Source organism: Pristiophorus japonicus, chromosome 12, assembly GCF_044704955.1.
Source record: "Pristiophorus japonicus isolate sPriJap1 chromosome 12, sPriJap1.hap1, whole genome shotgun sequence".
Classification (NCBI taxonomy): domain Eukaryota; kingdom Metazoa; phylum Chordata; class Chondrichthyes; family Pristiophoridae; genus Pristiophorus; species Pristiophorus japonicus.
In genome coordinates this window covers 38,244,350-38,262,600 of record NC_091988.1, presented here as the reverse complement: position 1 = coordinate 38,262,600, position 18,251 = coordinate 38,244,350, and the positions used below count along the sequence as shown (strand labels likewise).

Sequence of the window (18,251 nt, the reverse complement as noted above, 5' to 3'; positions counted from 1 at the left end):
AACACATTTCCTGGAGAAATCGTGAAGTGTACAACACCAAAATCTTGTTTACAAAAAGATCAGTGTCAACAGATTAACATTTTCTGAATGCCTCCCAAAACCCAAGAGATGGAAAATTACTCTAGAATTATTATTTCATTTCAAACTCCAGACAGGAGAACACAAACCAAAAGATACCTAAAATGTTCACTGTAATGATCACTTAAAACTAAATTTACATAGATGAAATCAATTATTTCTTTGTACCACACTGTCTTACCAAATAATTTACTATGTGTTTTTTGTTGCTTTGAATTAAAACAATTCTAATTCATTCCAAATTTGCAATGCTGAATTGAATCGCAATATTCCTGGTTTGCTATCATAATTAAAATGCTTAAGTGGATTTTTAAATCGAATGTCACATAGCTCTGAGAACACATGAACATACCAACATTCCTGCTACGTTGCATGGCCAGGTAGCCATGCAGTTTTTACATGGGAGAATGCGTGCATGAGCGCAAATTTGAGTGGGCCACACAGCCAGTTAAAAAGGGGAAAAAAAATTAGAGGGACCATTGGAACATACTCAGTCCAAATGTACCGAGGTGATACTTCGGTAATATTATTCTTGAAATTTTAAGACAAATTAGGAATACAGCAGCATATACTAATACTGACATTTTCTTTCAGCAAAGAGCATGCTAGAGATCAAAAATGGCTTAAAATGTTTTACTTGATATTAATTTATCAATCAAGTTATCAATTTACTATCAGATGAATCTTTAGAAGTCAAATGGTATTTAGAATATAGTGAAACATCAAGAGTGTAACAAAATAAGTTATATACCTGACTCTGTGTCACAGACTTGCCAGCAACTTGTTGAGTAGAGCCTCTTTCTCCCTCTGTTTCTTCAGTGAGCATATCCTCTGCTTTATCCATTATATCTTTCATCTGTTCTATGAAAATCTCCTTCTCAATTTCCAGTATAAAATCATTATCTACCTATTAAAGAATTACAAAATATCTTGTTAAAATTGCTAGTTCCATTTTTCATTTTCATACTTCAGTAAAACAGATCTAATTGTTACATTTTCACATATTTCTTTAAATTATAAAACTTACCATGTAATTTGCTATTTCATCTGGAGCATCACCATCCAAATCAAATTTAAAGGTTACCATTTTGTGATTATGAGTTTCCAGTTGGCATTCTACCATTTTATCTCCTACATTCGAAACCTTTAAGAAAGTGAATGATCAGTTGTGCACTCAAGATAATTCAATCTACTAATTGTCAGGTCATGCTTTTTACACAAGAAAGTTTTCAAATACTCACATTAAGAATTGTCAGCTTTGACTTATTAGCCTTTTCTTGACGTGAACGTGTGCGTGTAGATCTCCTATGATGCTTCCTTGCACTTTTGCTCTCCTGCTTCCCACTGGTTTGAATTCCTTCGTATCCATCACTCATCTCTTTTCCTGAAGCAGCATCAGAATATACACTGGAGGAAAATTATCAAAAAAATGTAATGTGTTAAGGTCATGTGTACTGCAGAAACAAGAATCTAATCCTAGTGTCCGCCATTCTTATTTTATTTGTATTTTGCTTAACCCAAAGCCACTTTGCTAGGATTCCTTAAAATGGAAGTTCGGTTCCCATGTACTACCCTATTTTATGGTTAAAAACTATACAGATAACAATATTATTTTCCTTATCTGTAGGGCAATGTGAGATGCTTACTCTGTCTTTGTTAGGCTGCTCTCTGATATCAACAGGGATAACCCCCATTGAGCACAATGCTAACCAGGACTTCAAACCCCAACTAAGAGCTGATCTGCACATGTGTAAAAAAAAAAAATTTGCCAGTTGGGAGTTGCATAGTACTTGGCAGAGTTCATGGTCATGGAACTGAACCAAGTCTCAGGCAATCTGTAGTTCATAGAATGGTTACAGCACAGGAGGCCATTCGTCCCGTCGAGCTCATGCCAGCTTTATCTGCAAGAGCACTTCAGTGAGTTCCACTTCCCTGTCCTTTCCCCGTAGCCCTACAATTATTTTTCCTTCAGGTACTGATCCAATTCCCTTTTGAAAGCTATGATTGAATCTGCCTCCACCACCCTTTCAGGCAGTGCTTTCCAGATCCTAACCACTTGCTGCATAAAAGTGTTTCCTCATGTCGCCTTTGGTTCTTTTGCCAATCACCTGTATCCTCTGGTTCTCGACCCTTTCCGAGGAGTATACTAAATCCTAACATTCACTGTTCAATGTAGAGGAGTATATGAAAGTCTTTAATGAACTGAATGGTATACGACAGCCTAGCATGCAATGTTTTCTGTACTGAGGAATATACTGAAGCCAATAATTCACTTTTTGATGCGCTGACGACTATCCTGAAGCCCATCATTCACGGTTATATGTACCAGAGGGTATACTAAAGGCTATCAGTCGCTATTTGCTGTACTGCGGGGTATGCTTAAGGTCATCATTCACTGTTTTATGTACCGCGGGGTATATGTAGCACGTAATATATTAAAGCACATCAAATTTTAGATTTTAGCAAGGCTTTTGGACAAGGTTCCACATGGTAGGCTGATCAAAAAAGCCTATGGGATGCAAGGGAGAGTAGCAAATCGGATCTAAAATTGGCTCAGTGGGAGGATGCAAAAAGCTAATGGTTGAGGGGAGTTTTTGTGAAGAAGTTTTGTTTCCAGTGCGGTTCCACAGTACTCGGTCCCTTACTTTTTGTAGTATATATTATTGATTTGGGGCTAGTTTCGCCTTTTTAATTTGGGCGATAGCCTTAGCGATGTGAAATGGGCCTTAGCGATGTATTCAGTCATGCAAGGCTGGCATCCATAGCAACAGCCGTTCTGTGCATGCGCGTTTTTTTTCCAGGCAAAGAACTTTTCCCATAAGAATTGACAGTGAGAACAGGGGACCTGATCCCCATCAAAAACATTACAGAATCTTTTATTCTAGCCCCTGTTGCTTTATAAAATAAAATCGATCAGCCAACTGAGGTGAACTCCATTTCTTCCTCATGGGATGATATACCCTAGTTTGGCTTCTACTTGTACTGTGGACCAGAGGGGGCAAAAATTCATGATTAATATTACATAAGAACATAAGAATTAGGAACAGGAGTAGGCCATCTAGCCCCTCGAGCCTGCTCCGCCATTCAAGAAGATCGTGGCTGATCTGGCCGTGGACTCAGCTCCCCTTACCCGCCCGCTCCCCATAACCCTTAATTCCCTTATTGGTTAAAAATCTATCGATCTGTGATTTGAATACATTCAATGAGCTAGCCTCAACTGCTTCCCTGGGCAGAGAATTCCACAGATTCACAACCCTCTGGGAGAAGAAATTCCTTCTCAACTCGGTTTTAAATTGGCTCCCACGTATTTTGAGGCTGTGCCCCCTAGTTCTAGTCTCCCCGACCAGTGGAAACAACCTCGCTGCCTCTATCTTGTCTATCCCGTTCATTATTTTAAATGTTTCAAAAAGATCACCCCTCATCCTTCTGAACTCCAACGAATAAAGACCCAGTCTACTCAATCTATCATCATAAGGTAACCCCCTCATCTCCGGAATCAGCCTCGTGAATCGTCTCTGTACCCCCTCCAAAGCTAGTATATCCTTCCTTAAGTAAGGTGACCAAAACTGCATGCAGTACTCCAGGTGCGGCCTCACCAATACCCTGTACAGTTGCAGCAGGACCTCCCTGCTTTTGTACTCCATCCCCCTCGCAATGAAGACCAACATTCCATTCGCCTTCCTGATTACCTGCTGCACCTGCAAACTAACTTTTTGGGATTCATGCACAAGGACCCCCAGGTCCCTCTGCACTGCAGCATGTTGTAATTTCTCCTCATTCAAATAATATTCCCTTGTACTGTTTTTTTTTCCCAAGGTGGATGACCTCACATTTTCCGACATTGTATTCCATCTGCCAAACCTTAGCCCATTCGCTTAACCTATCTAAATCTCTTTGCAGCCTCTCTGTGTCCTCTACACAACCCGCTTTCCCACTAATCTTTGTATCATCTGCAAATTTTGTTGCACTACACTGTGTCCCCTCTTCCAGGTCATCTATGTATATTGTAAACAGTTGTGGTCCCAGCACCGATCCCTGTGGCACACCACTAACCACCGATTTCCGACCCGAAAAGGACCCATTTATCCCGACTCTCTGCTTTCTGTTCGCCAGCCAATTCTGGATCCATGCTAATACATTTCCTCTGACTCCACGTACCTTTATCTTCTGCAGTAACCTTTTGTGTGGCAACTTATCGAATGACTTTTGGAAATCTAAATACACCACTTCCATCGGTACACCTCTATCCACCATGCTCCTTATATCCTCAAAGAATTCCAGTAAATTAGTTAAACATGATTTCCCTTTCATGTATCCATGTTGCGTCTGCTTGATTGCACTATTCCTATCTAGATGTCCCGCTATTTCTTCCTTAATGATAGTTTCAAGCATTTTCCCCACTACCGATGTTAAACTAACCGGCCTATAGTTACCTGCCTTTTGTCTGCCCCCCTTTTTTTTTTTAAAAACAGAGGCGTTACATTAGCTGCTTTCCAATCTGTTGGTACCTCCCCAGAGTCCAGAGAATTTTGGTAGATTATAACGAATGCATCTGCTATAACTTCCGCCATCTCTCTTAATACCCTGGGATGCATTTCATCAGGACCAGGGGACTTGTCTACCTTGAGTCCCATTAGTCTGTCCAGCACTACCCCGCTAGTGATAGTGATTGTCTCAAGGTCCTCCCTTCCCACATTCCCGTGACCAGCAATTTTTGGCATGGTTTTTGTGTCTTCCACTGTGAAGACCGAAGCAAAATAATTGTTTACGGTCTCAGCCATTTCCACATTTCCCATTATTAAATCCCCCTTCGCATCTTCTAAGGGACCAACATTTACTTTAGTCACTCTCTTCCGTTTTATATATCGGTAAAAGCTTTTACTATCTGTTTTTATGTTTTGCGCAAGTTTACTTTCGTAATCTATCTTTCCTTTCTTTATTGCTTTCTTAGTCATTCTTTGCTGTCGTTTAAAATTGTCCCAATCTTCTAGTTTCCCACTAACCTTGGCCACCTTATACGCATTGGTTTTTAATTTGATACTCTACTTTATTTCCTTGGTTATCCACGGCTGGTTATCCCTTCTCTTACCGCCCTTCTTTTTCACTGGAATATATTTTTGTTGAGCACTATGAAAGAGCTCCTTAAAAGTCCTCCACTGTTCCTCAATTGTGCCACCGTTTAGTCTGTGTTCCCAGTCTACTTTAGCCAACTCTGCCCTCATCCCACTGTAGTCCCCTTTGTTTAAGCATAGAACGCTTGTTTGCGACATTACTTCATCAACCTCAATCTGTATTACAAATTCAACCATACTGTGATCACTCATTGAGAGGATCTTTTACGAGGAGATCGTTTATTATTCCTGTCTCATTACACAGGACCAGATCTAAGATAGCTTGCTCCCTTGTAGGTTCTGTAACATACTGTTCTAAGAAACAATCCCATATGCATTCTATGAATTTCTCCTCCAGGCTACCCCGTGCGATTTGATTTGACCAATTGATATGTAGGTTAAAATCCCCCATGATTACTGCCGTTCCTTTTTCACATGCCTCCATTATTCCCTTGATTATTGTCCGCCCCACCGTGAAGTTATTATTTGGGGGCCTATAAACTACGCCCACCAGTGATTTTTTTTCCCCCTTACTATCTCTAATCTCCACCCACAATGATTCAACATTTTGTTCATTAATCCTGACATTACAGCAATATACTAGTATGTAACTTCTCATTTTATTCTCCCATTTCTATTCTGCAACATGTGATTAGTGATCAATACTGCTTGAGAAATTACAGCCCCCCCATCACTATAAATCGCGATAAATGCCCTTAATTTGTCCTCTACAAATACAAAGCGATTAGATGATTGATAAGAGTGAAAAAGGCCCTTAAAATCACTCACAAATTAATTCTCCTGACAGCCTTTTGCTATAGATCCTCCCCGTAGTGCCGCATTTGGGCCAGTGATCATTTGGGTGAAATGCCGAAAGTAGCACTCAGTGATAATCTGGGCCATAATCGGGCGGAAGTTTCCATTATGAGCATTAGTCTCGGCCTTGCACGAGGATGACGTCATTTTTATTTTATAAAGTAGGCCGGGCGGTGCAGCTCATTCAGCCGTTCCGACAATAAATGGACTATAATCGGGCACTAGTTTCCACTTTTCAGCAAACATGGGCAATAGCCTGCATCTCAGCTCTTATATGGGCGCTAAATGGGCAATGATGTGCCGAAAGTCCAGCTTTTAGACTTAAATGTAGGGGGCATGATAAAGAAATTTGCAGTTGATACAAAAATTGGCCATGTGGTTGAGAGAGAGGAGGAAAGCTCCTGACTGTAGGAGGATATCGATGAACTGGTTAGTTGGGCAGAAAAGTGGAAATTGGAATTCAATCCAGAAAAGTGTGAGGTAATGCATTTGAGGAGGAGCAACAAGGCAAGGGAATACACAATAAATGGGAGGATACTGAAAGGTGTGGAAGAAGAAAGGGACCTTGGAGTACATGTCCACAGATCCTTAAAGGTAGCAGGACAGATCAATTAGATAAAAAGGCATACAGAATGCTTTCCTTTATTAACCATGGCATAGATTACAAGAGCAAGGAAGTTATTCTAGAACTGTATACATTAGTTAGGCCACAGCTTGAGTACTGCTTGCAGTTCTGATCACCACATTAAAGGAAGGATGCAGGAGATTTACGAGGATGTTGCCAGGACTGGAAAACTTTAGCTGATTTAATTGAGGTGCATAAAATTATAAGGGGCCTAGAAAGGAAGGACCTATTTCCCTTAGCAGAGGGGTCAATAACCAGGGGGCATAGATTTAAAGTAATTGGTAGAAGGATTAGAGGGGAGAAGAAGAAATATTTCTTCACCCAGACGGTGTTGGGGGTCTGGAACTCTGCCTGAAAGGATGGTAGAGGCAGAAATCCTCATCACATTTAAAAGGTACTTGGAAGAGCACTTAAAAGAGCCGTAACCTAGTGCTGGAAGGTGGTGTTAGACTGGGTAACTTTTTTGCAACTGGCACAGACACGATGGGCTGAATGGCCTCCTTCCACGTCGTAATTTTCAATGATTCTATGAAAGTGCTTCCTTGTCGCCTCTGGTTCTTTTGCCAATTACCTTAGGTCTGTGTCCTCTGGTTACCGACCCTCCTGCCACTGAAAACAGTTTTTCTTTATTTAATCGAAACGCTTCATGATTTTGAACACCTCTATCAAATCTCCTCTTAAGCTTCTCTCCTCCAAGGAGAACAATCCCTGCTTCTCCACATAACTGAAGTCCCTGAATCCTGGAACCATTCTAGTAAATTTCCTCTGCACACTCTCCAAGGCCTTGACATCCATCCTGGAGTGTGGCCCTAAGAATTGAACACAATTTTCCAGTTGAGGCCTTTCCGGTGTTTTGTAAAGTTTGAGCATAACTTCCCTGCTTTTGTACTCTATTCCAACTCCCTTTTGAAAGCCACGATTGAATTTGCCTCCACCACCCTTTCAGGCAGTACATTCCAGATCCTAACCACTTGCTGCGTAAAAAAGTTTTTCATGTTGCCTTTGGTTCTTTTGCCAATCATCATAAATCTGTGTCCTCTGGTTCTTGACCCTTCTGCCAATGGGAACAGTTTCTCTCTATCTACTCTGTCTAGACCCCTTATGGTTTTGAATACCTCTACCAAATCTCCTCTCAACCATCTCTACTCCAAGGAGAATAACCCCAGCTTCTCTAGTCTATCCATGTAGCTGAATTTTCTCATCCTTGGAACCATTCTTGCAAATCTTTCCTGCACCCTATCCAAGGCCTTCACATCCTTCCTAAAGTGTGGTGCCCAGAAATGGACACAATACTCCATTTGAGGCCAAACTAGTGTTTTATAAAGGTTCATCATAACTTCCTTGCTTTTGTATTCTTATGCCTCTATTTATGAATCTCAGGATCTCATATGCTTTTGTAACCGCTTTCTCAACCTGCCCTGCCAATTTCAACGATTTGTGCACATATCCCCCAGGTCTCTCTGTTCATGCATCTCCTTTAGAATTGTACCCTTTTGGTTATATCGCCTCTCCTCATTCTTCCGACCAAAATGTATCACTTCGCACTTTTCTGTGTTAAATTTCATCTGCCACATGTCTGCCCATTTCAGCAGCCTGTGTCTTCTTGAAGTTTATCACTGTCCTTCCAAGTTTTTTGTCATCTGCAGATTTTGAAATTGTGCATTGTACACCCAAGTCATTAATTATATATATGTATATATTATATAAAGAAAAGCACTGGTCCTAGTACCGGCCCTTGTGGACCACTGTATACCTCCCTCCAGTCCGAAAAACAACTGTTCACCACGACTCTTTGTTTCCCGTCACTTGGTCAATTTCATATCCATGCTGCCACAGTCCTTTTTATTCCACGGGGCTTCAACTTTGCTGGCAAGCCTATTATGTGGCATTTTATCAAATGCCTTTTGGAAGCTCATGTACACCACGTTAATCGCATTACCCTCATCAACCCTCTCTGATACCTCATCAAAAAATTCGATCAAGTTAGTTAAACATGATTTGCATTTAGCAAATCCATGCTGGCTTTCCTTAATTAATCCAGACTTGTCTAAGTGATTGTTAATTTTGTCTCTGATTATCATTTCTAAAAGCTTTCCCACTACCAAAGGTTAAACTGACCGACCTATAGTTGCTGGATTTATCCTTACACCCTTTTTAAACAAGGGTGTAACATTTGCAATTCTTCAGTCCTTTGGCACCACTAGCTCCACGATTTTCACCTTAACTTTGTTCAGTATCATAGGATGCATGCCATCCGGTCCTGGTGACTTATCTACTTTTAGTACAACCAGCCTTTCTAGTCCTCCTCTATCAATTTTTATCCCATCCAGTATCTCCACTACCTCCTCTTTCACTATGAGTTTGCAGCTCTATAGTTTCTCATGGAAGCAAAGGACATTACCCAGTGACAATTAAAGATATGACATTCTTGAAAAAAAACATTTTTTTTTTTTTAAAGTCAACATAATTTTTACCTTGTTTATCTTTTTTGCATTTACGAAAGAGCAGTTTGAATGAAATAACTCCCCTAGACTACCTCCTCCTTAAAAGAGTTAATATTACACCTAATGTCACATTACTTACTTATCACAATAGCCACTACATGTTGTTGTCTGCTGTTTATCTTGCTGAGGATGAATCTCCTGTTTATAGAAACAAGAAATGTTTAATGCAATAATTCAAGGTCTTTCAAGATTTCAAACATTTTAAAAAGCTTTATTTAGAGCCTCAGTAATTTCACAAACTCTAGTACAATTAAAAAAAATGCAGAGAAAGGATCATTCAAGGATACAGTTTTTGCTAACTTTAGTACTTTGTGACTGGCTATGTTTCCACAACAATGCAGTTGAAGTCCAAACAAAGAAAACAAATAGTAGACTAACTCAGTGCACCACCCAGTTCCTCCCTTAGACCATCATCCATTGGATTCTACATATACTTGCGTCCATAAAAATTAGTGTACATAATTTTTTTTTTAAATAAAATAGGTGTTCAGTTTAAAGAACAATTGGAAAAGCAAACTGATTTAGCATGCTGACTCAAGTGGTAGGATGCAGAATTCCTCCAGTAATTCCTAACAAAAATTCCGAATTTCCATCACGTAATAACTTTCATCAGGAAGTCCACAAGAATTAACAAGATGCTTCGCCATGGGAGGAGAGGATCTGAAAAATGGGAAACTTCAGCACTCAAATATGCCTCCAAGAAACAGATGTTACTTCCTTTCTTGGTCAAGTAATGATGCAAGCCATGAGAGGCAAGCATGGAGAAATGCATTGCTCCTAGTAGAATCTTTGGTACTACATGGAACAGAATAAAGCATCTTGGCTTATTTGGGTCACTGCATCACCCACAAACAAGCAATTGTAAACTACAGGCTTCAAATTGGTATCGCCAATAACAAAATTTAGACGTACACTTTGACAAATATCAGTAGAGATCTGCATAGCGGACGAGGAAGTATCTTTGTTCTGTTGGCTTAACGACTGAGGAATATTGTCTTGCATTGGCATTGTCTGTTGCACTGAATGTGGGAGACCACTGGATTGCACTTGTATTCGTCGTTCAGTGTAGAAAGTACCAGTTGCTGGAGAAGTTTCAGCCTGGATTTGCAGAGGTGGTGGCAAAACTAAAGGCTGCACTGGCATAAGTGGTATCTGCTGTGTTTGAGGCGGAACTCCTATTTCAACCGAATAGTGAACTGAAACTTGTGGAATGACCATCTGCAAATAATTGTCATTTTTAATTAGTCAGTGTTATTCAAAAACAGTATATTTGATCTGAAGTACATATATTTCATTGAGGAAGTTTGTTCTTTAGTGGAATTGTTACAGAACCCAAAAAACAGAATTTAGAATCTAAATTCATTCCTGTACATTAATAACCTCAATGAATTTAACTCAAGCCTCAGCAAACAATCATATTTATGCTACTGCAATTCTTTTATTTTACTATGTTGTAACCTTTAAACTTTACACATTTCGACAAAGTAGCCTTGCATAAATTTTTTGATAAGTCTCATCATGCGGCAGAGAGGGAACAGCATCGCGAGAGGTGGACAGCGGCAGAGCGGGACTACAAAGGGCGGCGGCTGATAGCGAGCAGCAGCAGAGAGGGAGCAGCAACGAGAGGTGGTCGGCAGCAGAGCGGGACTATAAAGGGCGGCAGCTGACAGCAAGCAGCGGCAGAGAGGGAGCAGCAAGCTGCAGCGGCAGAGAGGGAGCAGCAAGCTGCAGCGGCAGAGAGGGAGCAGCAAGCTGCAGCGGCAGAGAGGGAGCAGCAAGCTGCAGCAGAGGCAGGAAGTAACCCAAAGAAGTAAAAAGTAATCGAAGTGTGACATCACAGCCAAGAGGGTAAGTGATTGGCTGGCTGATTGGTGAGTAGTTTTTCTTTTTTCTTTATCTTTTTTCTTTTTATCAGTAGGAAACCTTTGTCATTGTTGTCAAATTAAGTAATTTAAGGGTTAAGTCATGCCAGTTGAGCACAGTGCCGTGCCATGCTCCTCCTGCGCTATGTGGAAAATCAGGGACACTTCAAGTGTCCCTGACTACTATGTGTGCGGGAAGTGTGTCTAGCTGCAGCTCCTGACAAACCGCATTGCGGAACTGGAGCTGCAGGTGGATTCACTCTGGAGCATCCGCGATACTGAGGATGTTGTGGATAGCACTTTTAAGAGTTGGTCACACCGCAAGCAAAGGGTACAGAGGCAGATAGGGAATGGGTGACCATCAGACAGAGCAGTGGAAGGAAGGTAGTGCAGGGGTCTCCTGCGGTCATCTCCCTCCAAAACAGATACACCGTTTTGGATACTGTTGGGGGAGATGGCTCATGAGGGGAAGGCAGCAGCAGTCGCCAAGTTCATGGCACCGTAGGTGGCTCTGCTGCGCAGGAGGGCAGGAAAGAGAGTAGGAGAGCTATAGTGGTCGGGGACTCTATTGTAAGGGGAATAGATAGGCGTTTCTGCAGCCACAAACGAGACGCCAAGATGGTATGTTGCCTCCCTGGTGCAAGGGTCAAGGATGACTCGGAGCAGAGCAGGACATTCTGGAGGGGGGAGGGCGAACAGCCAGTTGTCATGGTGCATATAGGTACCAACGGATATAGGTAAAAAGCAGGATGAGGTGCTACAAGCTGAATTAAGGGAGCTAGGAGTTAAATTAAAAAGTAGCACCTCAAAAGGTAGTAATCTCAGGATTGCTACCAGTGCCACGTGCTAGGCAGAGTAGAAATAGGACAGTTAAGATGAATATGTGGCTTGAGGAATAGTGCAAGAGGGAGGGATCCAAATTCCTGGAACATTAGAACCGATTCTGGGGGAAGTGGGACCAGTACAAACCAGGAGGTCTGCACCTGGGCAGGACTGGAACTGATGTCCTAGGGGGAGTGTTGGCTTGTGCTGTTGGGGAGAATTTAAACGAATAGGACAGGGGATGGGAACCTATGCAGGGGGACAGAGGGAAATAAAATGAGGTCAGAAGCAAAAGGTAGAAAAGAGAAAAGTAAAAATGGAGGGCAGAAAAATCAAAAACAAAGATCAAAAAGGGCCAGATTACAGCATAATTCTAAAAGGACAAAGACTGTTTAAAAAAAACAAGCCTGAAGGCGATGTCTCAATGCGAGGAACATTCGTAATAAGGTGGACGAATTAACTGCGCAGATAGCAGTAAACGGATATGATGTAATTGGGATTAGAGACATGGCTCCAGGGTAACCAAGGCTGGGAACTCAACATTTAAGGGTATTCAATATTCAGGAAAGGTAGAAAAGGCATTGCTGGTTAAAGAGGAGAGTAACGCAATATTAAGGAAGGACATTAGCTTGGATGAGGTGGAATCTGTATGGGCAGAGCTGCGGAACACCAAAGGGCAGAAAACGCTAGTGGGAGTTGTGTACAGACCACCAAACAGTCAGTGAGGTTGGGGATGGCATCAAACAGGAAATTAGGGATGCACGCAATAAAGGTACAGCAGTTATCATGGGTGACTTTAATCTACATATAGATTGGGCTAACCAAACTGGTAGCAATGCGGTGGAGGATTTCCTGAAATGGATAAGGAATGGTTTTCTAGACCAATGTGTCGAGGAAACAACTAGAGAGCTGGCCATCCTAAACTGGATGTTGTGTAATGAGAGGGGATTAATTAGCAATCTTGTTGTGCGAGGCCCCTTGGGGAAGAGTGACCATAATATGGTAGAATTCTTCATTAAGATTGAGTGTGACACAGTTAATACAGAGACTAGAGTCCTGAACTTAAAGGTAACTTCAACAGTATGAGACATGAATTGGCTAGGATAGACTGGCGAATGCTATTTAAAGGGTTGATGGTGGATAGGCAATGGCAAACGTTTATAGATCACATGGATGAATTTCAACAATTGTACATCCCTGTCTGGCGTAAAAATAAAATGGGGAAGGTGGCTCAACCGTGGCTTACAAGGGAAATTAGGGATAGTGTAAAATCCAAGAGGCATATAAATTGGCCAAAAAAAGCAGCAAATCTGAGGACTGGAAGAAATTTAGAATTCAGCAGAGGATGACAAAGGGTTTAATTAGGAGGGGGAAAATAAAATGTGAGAGTAAGCTTGCAGGGAACGTAAAAACAGACTGCAAAAGCTTCTACAGATATATGAAAGAGAAAAAGATTAGTGAAGACAAATGTAGGTCCCTTACAGTCAGAATCAGGTGAAGTCATAATGGGGAACAAGGAAATGGCAGACCAATTGAACAAATACTTTGGTTCTGTCTTCACTAAGGAAGACACAAATAACCTTCCGGAAATACTAGGGGAACGAGGGTCGAGCGAGAAGGAGGAATGAGGGGAAATTCTTATTAGGCGAGAAATTGTGTTAGGAAAATTGATGGGATTGAAGGCCGATAAATCCCCAGGGCCTGATAGTCTGCATCCCAGAGTACTTAAAGTGGCCGTAGAAATAGTGGATGCATTGGTGGTCATTTTCCAACATTCTATAGACGCTTTTCAGAATGACAGTGGTGACTAGTGGGGTACCGCAAGGTTCAGTGCTGGGACCCCAGCTATTTACAATATACATTAATGATTTAGACGAAGGAATTGAAAGTAATATCTCCAAGTATGCAGAGGACACTCTGGGTGGCAGTGTGAGCTGTGAGGAGGATGCTAAGAGGCTGCAGGGTGACTTGGACAGGTTAGCTGAGTGGCCAAATACATGGCAGATGCAGTATAATGTTGATAGATGTGAGGTTATCCACTTTGGTGGTAAAAACAGGAGGGCTGATTATTATCTGAATGGTGACAGATTGGTAAAGGGGAGGTGCAACGAGACCTGGGTGTCATGGTACATCAGTCATTGAAGGCATACAGGTGCAGCAGGTGGTGAAGGTGGCGAATGGCATGTGAGCCTTCATAGCAAAAGGATTCGAGTATAGGAGCAGAGAGATCTTACTGCAGTTGTACAGGGCCTTGGTAAGGCCACACCTTGAGTATTGTGTACAGTTTTGGTCTCCTAATCTGAGGAAGGACATATCTGCTATTGAGGGAGTGCAGCAAAGGTTCACCAGACTGATTCCCAGGATGGCAGGACTGACATATGAAGAAAGACTGGATTGACTAGGCTTGTATTCAATGGAATTTAGAAGAATGAGAGGGGATCTCATAGAAACATATAAAATTCTGATGGGACTGGACAGGTTAGATGCAGGAAGAATGTTTCTGATGTTGGGGAAGTCCAGAACCAGGGGTCACAGTCTAAGGATAAGGGGTAAGCCATTTAAGACAGAGATGAGGAGAAACTTCTTCACTCAGAGTTGTGGGCAAGTGGAATTCTCTACCACAGAAAGTTTTGGGGCGTTCGTTCGATATATTCAAAAGGGAGTAAGATGTGGCCCTCACGGCTAAAGGGATCAAGGGGTATGGAGAGAAAGCAGGAATGGGGTACTGAAATGCATGATCATATTGAATGGTGGTGCAGGCTCGAAGGGCCAAATGGCCTACTCCTGCACCTATTTTCTATGTTTCTATGTTTGAACATTTTCAGCAGTACCTTACAGGGTACCAGAATAGTTACCAGAAGTTCCCTGTGTAAAGTCCTGTCCCCTCAGTACAGATTCACACGAGGCATGTAGTGAAGTCAAGGTCACTCTGGACCTGCACCTTTATTTCACAGCTCTGGAATGCTGCACTTGCCTGAGACCTGTCCTTATATACCTGTCTCTTGCAAGTGCACCCCTGGTGGTAAGGTATGCTGGTGGTTACAAGTCATATCTTATTACAGTCATGTATAGCATGTTAGGATACAGTTACATATAATAATGTAAGATACATGACATCACCCTCCCCCAAGGTCTTATTGTCTTTATAGGTTCAGTCTCTCAGGTGGTTTACACTCTTGCGTGGAGCGTCTGAGTTGTGGTTCAGTTGTTTGCCTTGGTGTCTGTTTTTCTTTGGGTGTGGTTGCTGATATCTCGCCTGGGCTGTCTGTTGGGATTTCCCTTTCCTCAGGTTGTTCCCTCTGTCTGTCCACCAGGTGTGGTGCGAGTTCCACATTGTAGTCTGCCTCTGGTTCCGCAGTGTTGTTGGTAAATCTGCTTTTGACTTGGTCTACCTGCCTCTGGCAGGTTTTTCCATTGTCCATTTGTACTACCAGTAGCCTGTTTCCTTCCTTGCCCGTTATTGTCCCTGCAAGCCATTTGGGACCCCCGCCATAGTTTAGTACAAATACTTTGTCCCCTATCTCATTCCATCTCCCCCTCGAATTTCTGTCATGGTACTCAGTCAGCTTACGGCGCTTTGCCTCAACGATTTCGTGCATGTCTGGGAGGATTAATGAGAGCCTCGTTTTTAAAGTCCTTTTCATCAACAGTTGCGCGGGGGGGGATCCCAGTCAGTGAGTGCGGACGAGATCTGTATGCCAGCAGTAGTCGCGACAGGCGACCCTGCAGCGTGGGACCTTGGATTTTAAGCATGCCTTGTTTAATGATTTGCACTGCTCTCTCTGCCTGGCCGTTGGAGGCCGGCTTGAACGGTGCCGTCTTGACGTGATTTCTGCCGTGGTCAATTATAAAGTCTTGGAATTCTGCACTGGTGAAGCACGGACCATCGTCACGGACCAATATGTCAGGGAATCCGTGCGTTGCAAACATGGTTGTGAGGCTCTCCACAGTGGTGCGGGTTGTGCTCGAGTTTAAAACGGTGCATTCGATCCACTTTGAAAATGCATCGACAACTACGAGGAACATTTTGCCCATGAATGAGCCCGCATAGTCTACGTGCACCCGCGACCACGGTTTGGTAGGCCAGGGGCTCAGTGGAGCCTCCCTGGGGGCATTGCTGAGTTGGGCACAAATGGTGCACCTTCGGACGCAGAGCTCCAAGTCCGTGTCAATACCAGGCCACCAGACGTGGGATCTGGTTATGGCCTTCATGAGAACGATCCCTGGGTACTCGCGGTGGAGCTCCGGGTCAAATGCCTCTCTGCCTCAGAGGCATGACTACTCGGCTGCCCCACATCAGGCAGTATGCTTGTAGTGATAGCTCATGCATGCGCCTGTGAAAGGGGTTTAATTCCTTGGGGCAGGCATCGGTTAGGACACATCTTTTTACTAGGATAACGTGGGGTCGCTGGCCATCCAGGCTCTGATTTGACAAGCCGTCATGGGAGAACCTGTGGACTCAAAGGCATTGATTGCCATGACTATCTCACAGTCCTGTTCGCCAGACCCTTCCGTGGTCGCCAGGGGTAGCCTGCTGAGCGCGTCGGCACAGTTGTCTGTGCCTGATAGTATAGTCGTAGGACGCCAGCATGAGTGTCCACCGTTGAATTCGTGCCGAGGCGTTGGCGTTTATTGCCTTGCTCTCGGATAGGAGGGACGTGAGGGGCTTGTGGTCGGTTTCGAACGCGAACTTGGCCCCGAAAAGGTATTGGTGCATCTTTTTGACACCGTACATGCACGCGAGCGCCTCCTTCTCTACCATTCCGTACCCGTGCTCTGCCCGCGAAAGTGACCTGGAGGCATAAGCTATGGGTTGTAATTTGCCCGCACTATTGACATGTTGCAAAACGTACCCGACCCCATACGGTGACGCATCTCATGCGAGAACTAGCTTTTTACCTGGGGCAAAGAAAGTCAAAGCACTGTTGGAACACAGAGGTTGCGTGCCTTATTGAAGGCGCGTTCCTGGGCATCCCCCCAAATCCAATCGCACCCCTTCCTAAGTAGCACGTGGAGAGGCTCCAGCAGCGTGCTTAAGTTCTGCATAAAGTTCCCAAAGTAATTGAGTAGCCCGAGAAAGGCGCGCAGTTCTGAGACATTCTGGGGCCTGGGTGCCAGGCGAATTGCTTCTGTTTTGGACTCTGTTGGGCGGATTCCATCAGCGGCAATCCTTCTGCCCAAAAATTCAACCTCGGGTGCGAGAAACAGGCACTTGGATTTCTTGACTCGTAGGCCTACCCGATCCAACCGCTTTAGTACTTCCTCCAAATTACGGAGATGGGAGTCGGTGTCCCTGCCCGTGATAAGTATGTCGTCTTGAAATACAACCGTCCCTGGGATGGACTTGAGCAGACTCTCCATGTTACGCTGGAATATGGCAGCTGCCAACCTGATGCCGAATGGGCATCGATTGTACATGAAAAGGCCTCAATGTGTGTTGACGGTGGTGAGTAGCTTGGATTCCTCGGTCAATTCTTGCGTCATATACGCAGATGTGAGGTCTAGTTTTGAGAAAAGTTTACCTCCAGCCAATGTGGCAAATAAGTCCTCCGCTCTGGGCAGCGGGTACTGGTCCTGTAGGGAGCCTCTGTTTATGGTAGATTTGTAGTCCCCACAGATTCGTACGGATCCATCAGGCTTCATGACTGGGACGATGGGACTTGCCCAGTCGCTAAATTCAACAGGAGATATAATGTCTTCCCGCAGAAGCCTGTCTAGATCGTGTTCAATCTTTTCCCTCATCACATAGGGTACAGCTCTGGCCTTGTGATGGACCGATCTAGCATCCTGTGTGATGTAGATTTTGACTTTGGCCACTTTGAAAGTGCCCACACCTGGCTGAGAGAGATGTTCAAATCGCTTTATAACTGTTGAGCAGGAGGTCCGTTCCTCTAATGACATGGCATGGACATCATCCCATTTCCAGTTTAGTTTTGCCAGCCAGCTTCTCCCCAGCAGTGCTGGGGGGTCTCCGGGGACAATCCACAGGGGAAGTCGGGTCACTGTCCCTTTGTGTGTGACCCGAGAGCATGGCGCTGCCGAGGACTGGTACGATTTCTTTGGTATAGGTCCTTAGTTTGGTGTCGACCCTTGTGAGTTTTGGTCTGTCTCTTTTATGCGGCCACAGTTGTTCAAATTGTTGAGCGCCCATGAGAGATTGACTCGCTCCCGTATCCAGCTCCATGTTGACAGATATCCCGTTGAGTAGGACCCTTATCATTATAGGAGGCGTCCTGTTGTAAGAGCAGCGGCCACTGATCGTGTTGACCCGCTGTACATCAGTGTCCCGGGTACTGTCCCCACCATCTTCTGGTCCGCTTTCCGACCCATCCGATTCGTATACCAGCCAAGCTGCTGTTTTTTTGCACATGCGGGCCAAATGCCCTGTATATTCACAATTTCTGCAAACAGCCTGCTGAAATTGACATCCCCT

The 18,251-nt window shown here is 43.6% G+C and overlaps 1 protein-coding gene across 4 annotated transcripts in view; it reads right to left on the bottom strand.

The window, feature by feature from the left end:
• The window catches only part of LOC139277193 (serine/threonine-protein kinase WNK2-like), a 218,827-nt gene that overhangs the window by 67,301 nt on the left and 133,275 nt on the right, over positions 1 to 18,251 (bottom strand). For 3 of the 4 annotated variants that reach the window (XM_070895317.1, XM_070895318.1, XM_070895321.1), the window contains exons 12-16: positions 10,047 to 10,352; positions 9,214 to 9,272; positions 1,320 to 1,485; positions 1,106 to 1,222; positions 830 to 985 (exon numbers count right to left, since the gene is read on the bottom strand). In XM_070895317.1, the coding sequence (XP_070751418.1) occupies positions 830 to 985; positions 1,106 to 1,222; positions 1,320 to 1,485; positions 9,214 to 9,272; positions 10,047 to 10,352 (804 nt within the window). The remainder of the gene's footprint in view (positions 1 to 829; positions 986 to 1,105; positions 1,223 to 1,319; positions 1,486 to 9,213; positions 9,273 to 10,046; positions 10,353 to 18,251) is intronic. The other variant, XM_070895319.1, reaches the window with a different exon arrangement.